This window comes from Aegilops tauschii, chromosome 5 (genome assembly GCF_002575655.3).
Source record: "Aegilops tauschii subsp. strangulata cultivar AL8/78 chromosome 5, Aet v6.0, whole genome shotgun sequence".
Classification (NCBI taxonomy): Eukaryota; Viridiplantae; Streptophyta; class Magnoliopsida; order Poales; family Poaceae; genus Aegilops; species Aegilops tauschii.
Window position 1 is genome coordinate 506,288,829 of NC_053039.3, and position 7,078 is coordinate 506,295,906.

Here is a 7,078-nt window from a genome sequence, read left to right on the forward strand (position 1 = left end):
TCAGTGAAAAGACCCAAATTGGTGAAACACTAGGTTAAATCGAACAAAAGAGCCTAGCAAAACTATCATAAAATGGAGTCATCAGGGTTATATTCAGTTGTTTGGTGTTTTTCTTCTATTGCAAAAATGCATGAACTTAGGTGTGGCGTTCGAGAAAAGATGTGAGTGATTGTTTGGCCAGCCTGCACATGCATCTCTCTACTAAAGTCGTGGTAAACCTAGTATGATCTAGCGTTGCTCAAATATTGTAGATTTGCTCCATACTTGTTCACAACATGGAATTCAACTAGTTTCAGATAAAAAATTGAAACAACATATATAGTTATCGTATAGTGTACACATAACTTTGAAATATTGCTTGTTCAGTTGCTGCATGACTGCATCTATCACAAATCTAAGCATTATTAGCCACTCGATCAACTTAGTTGTGCACTCGATTCTACGATGTTATGTTTCTAGATGATTTCCCATCAGGAAGAAGTCAAAATAGACGCAAGAGGGCAACATTTTATATAAATATATGATAGTTTATTTGACTTGGAGACACAAGACAACACTTACCTAACTTAGGAGAAGCTAAGTGTAGTGAATAAACTCATAGAATATGATGAAACAATTATTTATTTTTTTACTTAGTTTGAATATATAATGTTGCATGTTGCAAATAAAATATTTTTATGTCCTGCAGTATACCATCAATAAAATGAGATTGGTGATACATTTACATTCATCTATAATGATACTCAAATATTTAAAGATATAATTTTGTTTACGGAGGACAAGTATATCCTAAATTTTAAAGATACAATTCCATGTATTTTGAAGAAGTATATCCTAAATTTTGTTTCAAAAAATATATCTAAGAGACTATTGTCTAATAAAAAAAGTTGATGTATGTCATTACATTCTATTTTAGCACACCGGTGTGTAAAACATGTGCAATTGATTAGTGGTCGTATTGGTTTAAGGTTGTGATAGTAAACAATGAAGAAAGCAATTATCTAGATATTAGTAACTTGTAATCATGATGAACATGATGTGATTCTTGAAACTGTTTGTCCCACTAAATAAACGAATAGTTTATTTTTGTTTTATGGCCAATGAATTGGTATTAGCTAGTATCATCCATTTGTGTATGCATATCTAATTTATTTTTTAAATATCTATTATTTGAAATTTTATATCTTTTTCATGCGAGTTTTGGTTTTTTTTGTACTTAAAACACAAACAAGCTGGTCTAAACAGGACCATGTACGTGAATCTTTCATTGCTCTGCACAACTTTTTGCACCATCAATGATGAATATCTCATTAGAGATGAGATATCAATTTTTAATATGATGTTTGAGCCATCTTATTTAGAGGTTTTTGTATTAGTGAACAACACATATTGACAAAAAATCGATGCAAGGCGAGGTTCCAACCGAGGAGGAGGTGGGGTTGTCCTCAATCTCGATATAAGATGGAGCGACATGACATCAGTTAGTGGAGCACTATAGAGTATGGTTACATGACGGGGCAAGGTGACTAGTTGGTGGTCGCGACATGTGTAATGTGATTTGTTTCGTAAGGGCGAATCCCTAGCATCTTTGGTGCACAAGACCTTCTTGGAGTTTGACAAAGGGAGAAAAGGAGATCATTTGTATGCACCTGGTGGCTAAATTAACATAAAACAAAGTTGGCTTGCATAAGTCGTAAAGAACGTGTTAAAACCAACTCATTGTACAACCACAATTCTTTCTCTTAGTAAAGAAAATAATTGCATTATATTATTGTGTGTTCTTTAGGTAAGCTTCATCGCTATTTGGTTTAGATATACCATTTGACGTAACATTTTTCTTTACAAAGTACCTTTTCACTAGAATTTGGATTTAAAAATTACATTACTATTTTGAATATTGCACTTCCCATGTGTATACATCTTCTGGCAACAATATCCTACCATTCATGACTTGGTATGGAGTCTAAATACCATAACGAGATTCATTCAAGTATTTTGCTACATGTCAACAATCACCAGATACAAGCAACAACTTCATTTTTGAATTCATTCAACGGAATATGCACTCCCTTGAATCTGGATACCACCATGACATTCATTTCAGTGTTTTTGTTCTACATGTCAACATACACCAAAAACAAGTAACACAATCCGGTTGAATTTATTCATCAAAAAAATTATTCCCCCATCTGACAATACAAGTTAGTTTCAAACATTGATATGATCTTCAACATGTCACTTTAACCATAAATTTTCAAAAATAGCTATTTAAAAAATCATGGTAAAAGATATATTTCAGGATAAATCTAGTAATATCAATTGAATATTGTTCATAATGGATTTTTTCTATAATAATTGTCAAACATACCTATATTTGTTATGCACATATTATATTATGGATTAAAGGGGCCAACATACAATTATATAGTTAGACAAATAAATTGAGAATCAAATGATGGGCTTATTACAATTTGAAAGTGATTCACTCGAATGCACTTGCATCTGTCTTCTCAAGTCAAGGAAAAACTAGTATGGTTAACAATTTTTTTTGCGAGTGAGTATGGTCAATATATGCTCTAACCATTGGGCATGACATCCAATTAATCGTCAGATAGGATTCAAGCAATATACCAAAGGATGTTACCAAAAAAATTGTATTCACCGCAACTCCTTCTCGAGACTCAAGCTAAATCCCAAATTTTAAAAAGTGCCAACCTATTGGAGAAAATCTTATATATGGGTCCTTAAGGTATGAATTCGAAACTACCATAAGAATATGAATATTTTGAAGAGGTGACAAAAACAAATCTTTTTTAGCTCATGGCATCAACATCTAAAACAGATACGGAGTATTATTTGTTTGCTTTGAGCATGTGAGAGAAACAGACAAGCTTGTCAAGTCAACTTTTTTAGGGAAAACCAAGTTTTTATTCATCATAAGCCACAATGTGTGGGATACAGTTCAGGTCGTGGGAATCACCAAACCAAAGTGACGTCCCGGACCTAGTGACAAAGCAAACTTGGCTAAACCATGTGCCTCAAAGTTGACGGCACGACCTTCAAAAGTAAAATTACACTGGAATAACAACGCTCTAACATTAATGTTGCTAATAATGGCCCCATAGGTACCACGATTGAAGTTCTTGATATCTTCCACCACTTGTTTCGAGTCTGAAGCAACAATGAATTGTTGAATATGGAGATCCTCCGCCAAATATATTGCTTCTCTACATGCGATATCTTCTAATGTGGCATGGTCATCAACTCCCTGAATGATTAGAGCGGAACTTCCGAGGAAATTGCCATCTCTATCTCGACACACCGCAGCTACTGAGCCTCCTCTTCCTTGTCAGACGCCAGCGTCCACGTGAATCTTTGTGAAGCCCTGAGGGGGAGCTCGTGATCGTTGGTTGACGGTTTGTGGAACCACCGATGATGGTTGTTTATCTTTGATTATATCGAGCTCAACAATAAACCTCGTGACGGAGTGAGTTCCTTGAGGGCTCTGGAAGACACCTTCTGAATCACCTTGCGTCTAGCCGACCAAATCGCCCAAAGGGTGACTGATAGTTTCATAAACAAATCATGTGATAATGAATCCCTGAGTGTAAACAGCCAATGCTTTGCGTTCGGTTCAGTGGTTGTTGCTATCGTTTCAGCCAACTCGTTGTCTATCAATGCCCACGTGCATCTTGAGACTGTGCATTCGACTAGTGAGTGTTTCCAAGAATCCTCCATCCCGCAGAAACCGCGTGCACTCGTATCAGTCATGTTTTTGCGCGCTCTAATGTCATTTGTCGAAATTGATTGTCGGGCGAGTCTCCATAAGAACATCCGGATCTTCGCCGGTACTTGTGTCTTCCACGCACCCTTCCAACTACCCTCCTCCTTCCGGATCTTCGCCCGTACTTGTGTCTTCCACATACCCTTCCAACTACCCTCCTCCTTCGCCGAGCTAGAGGAGTCGGCCAAACCTTCGAGCTAGGCGGATCCTATTTAGCGCTTCAGCGCCCGTTGGCAAACGACCGCCTAAAGGCGCTTCTAATTGCGCTCGGCCCATCTTGCCATTCTTTTTTGTTATCTAAACCAAAAAAATGAGGAGCGCGCTTGGAAGGACTGGTCTAGGTGTCGCTGCACTAACCACCACACATAGGTACATCTAAAAAAAACCACACATAGGTCATCTCACGTGATCAGTTCCCCCTTCTCCCCTCTTTACTTCTACGTCATTTTTTTCTTTTTTCTTTTTTATTTGGAACGATTTTGTTTGGTTTTTTTATTCTTTGCTAAATTGAATGAACTTTTTTATAAATTTCTGAACTTTTTTCAAAACCGATGAACTCTTATCGAATTTGATGAAATTTTTTTTGAATGCGATAAACTCTATTTTTCTAAATCAATGAACTTTTTTTTGTACTGGATGATCGAAGGCCTTAGTTGGGCTTAGTTGTCTAGTGGTGGTTCGTAAAGTCAACTGAAGGCCTCCGCCCGGTCCAAACTAAGCCCAACCCAGTGCACGCCTAATCAGGCCCACACACATAAATGTCTCTCTCTCTATTGACCGTGTCCCACTTCCTCAACGACCCGACTCGTGTCCACCTGCTCCGTCTAGTCGCGACACCCGCACAGCTCTGGTTCGCAGCGATGGCGAGCCACCGCCGCCTCCGCGACCTGCTCCTCCTCGCCGCGGCGCTCCTGCTCTCCGCCTCCTGCGCCGCCGCCGCCAACTTCGAGTACTGCAGTAAGTGCTCCGAACTCTCCTTTCTCCGCTAAACCATCCCCGTTTTGACTCTCGAGATTCCGCGGATTGTGTATGCGATGCGAGCTTCTATTGGTGCTTGGTTCCGCAGATAAGGGGCGCCACTATCCGGTGAAGGTGAGCGGCGTCGAGATCGTCCCCGACCCCGTCGTGCGCGGCCAGCCCGCCACCTTCAAGATCTCCGCCTCCACCGGTAAGATTTCGTCGAATAGCCTGAACTCCTTGCGATCTCGCTTGTGAATTGTGACGCGGTGTGCTCATGACTGCTGTCGAGCAACTTGAATCTAGCTTGTTAGATCGGTGGCTCCGTGTGTATGTAGTAGTCAGATCAAATCGATGCACTTTTGCTTGTTTTTTTGAGGTATAAATTTTTTCGAGGAAGAGGAATCAAACTAGTGCCCTGCTGAAGGTCTCGCTGGCGCTATCCATGTACTGTTACATGTGAATTAGTCACGTGCGCGGTAACATTTCAACCATGAATTGGGGCCTACCATGGTGTGTTAGAGAAACTGAGAATTGGGGAATATGTCTCTTTATGTGTTTCTGTAAGACTGCTTTGGAGTTTGGACAAAAAGGCAGCTGGTACTGCCATTCTATTTGCACCTGGGATGTTTGGATTGTGGAACATCCAATATTCGTTGGACTCAAATTGCAGTAATGCGTGCATGTTTATTGGCCTTACTTTCATGACTTCCCTCTGTTTGTCGGTGCTTGTATGTGAGTTTGCCGAGGGTTCCCGAGTCTCCTAAAATTCACCACACATGTCTACCGAAATGGTTTGTAGTAGTATGTCCCAGTTAATTGTTCTGATAGCCAAGAGGTGAAGGAAATGTGAGTTCTAACATGTGGTTCCTGCAAAACACTTTATAGATTCCATTTCGTAGTTAGTACCATGGTCGCTAGGGCTTTAATATTGAAATTGTTATGATGTGGATCTGGCAGGGTTTCTGCTGAAATATAGATTCTTTTTATCTGTTGGGTCTAGTCTTCCTAGATCTGCTACTAGTGTCTGCACACGCACACACACACGCATGCACCCATATTTCACAGTATTTTTCTGTAACTAGAATGTTTTTTTTTTCTAGTTGCTTCCTTCCTCTGAATCTCCCTGATACATTTTTACTGCTGTTTACACCTGACAGATAAAACCATCACCAAAGGGAAGCTGGTGGTAGATGTGTGGTACTTCTTTTTACACGTCGATTCAGAGACTCATGACTTGTGTGCTGGGACTCCCTGTCCCGCAACGGGCAAATTCGTACTAGCCAGCGAACAGACTTTGCCATCTTACACCCCACCAGTAAGCATACCCGCAGTGCACATTCAGTTCCGGTGCCGAACTTTGTCTAGATATTTTCCCTTGTAGTGCTTGTGACAGACAAGGGGCTCAATAGGTCGCTGCAAGTAACATCACATCCAGACATCCTGACGTTTTGTGTTGTTGTGATGTGCTTCAGGGTTCTTACAGTCTCCAGATGAAGCTGCTGGGGGACAAGAACGAGGAGCTGACCTGCATCTCGTTCGGGTTCAGCATCGGGTTCGTCGCGCCTGTCGCCATTATGTGACCCAAATATGTGCCGCGAACCAAACGCACCCTTGGTTGCAGTTGCAAAGAGCTAGCACACCACGTATGAATGTACCTGCAGAACTCTCTGAAATCTGAATCACCCCGGGTGGGAGAGCATGTGTTGGACTGAGCCGTTTTATCGTTTGTTCTGAGTGTCGAATGTCGGTTGTGTGTGTTTTACATGTGTAGTTTGTCTCGGCGGTTGCTTTCGACGAATCATGGGCGTTTTGGGTGATTAGTTGGGGCCGGTGCCGCATTCATCCTGTGATGGCCCGACAAGGGCGTTCATCCGTGGAGGACCTGTCGTGGGTTGCTGCTAGCACGCTGTCGTGGGTTGCTGCCGCACTGTCAAGCACCTAAATGCCTTTGTCCATGTACTCTGATGAAAGCTCCTTTTTCTTTTGCTTTGATAATTTTGTTATATCTGGTGACTCGGCGCTTAGTTATAATACGCACAAATACATGTTAAGCGTGTGTCCCTACCGGAGCATCAACACTCGTATGCGACAAGAAAGGGCGCGGCGTTTGGCTATGCAGTTGTCCTCCTATGCTAGCTAAATACCCGTGCGTCATAACGAACAATAAATGAAATCTACGCAATATTCCAAACAGCAAAAGGGTAATACATACATAAATACAAATGAAAGAATCATTATAGTTTGGAACCATGCGTGTTGAGAGCGTGACTCTCGTGTGACGTCAAATACGTCGTGAGAAACACCGACATCTTCCACATGTGTTCCTCCTCTGTA

The 7,078-nt window shown here is 41.0% G+C and overlaps 1 protein-coding gene across 1 annotated transcript; it reads left to right on the forward strand.

The window, feature by feature from the left end:
- The first annotated feature begins 4,550 nt into the window (after nt 1-4,550).
- LOC109741667 (uncharacterized) lies at nt 4,551-6,506 on the forward strand. Its single transcript, XM_020300741.4, has 4 exons — nt 4,551-4,741; nt 4,851-4,952; nt 5,902-6,059; nt 6,217-6,506. The coding sequence occupies exons 1-4, from the start codon at nt 4,645-4,647 to the stop codon at nt 6,322-6,324; spliced, it is 465 nt and encodes a 154-aa protein (XP_020156330.1). The 5' UTR covers nt 4,551-4,644; the 3' UTR covers nt 6,325-6,506.
- The last annotated feature ends 572 nt before the right edge of the window (nt 6,507-7,078 follow it).

Coding starts and splice junctions, on each gene's coding strand:
- LOC109741667 (XM_020300741.4), top strand. CDS start 4,645: ATGGCGAGCCACCGCCGCCTCCGCGACCTGCTCCTCCTCGCCGCGGCG. Junction 4,742..4,850: donor CGCCAACTTCGAGTACTGCA/GTAAGTGCTCCG, acceptor TTGGTTCCGCAG/ATAAGGGGCGCCACTATCCG. Junction 4,953..5,901: donor CAAGATCTCCGCCTCCACCG/GTAAGATTTCGT, acceptor TACACCTGACAG/ATAAAACCATCACCAAAGGG.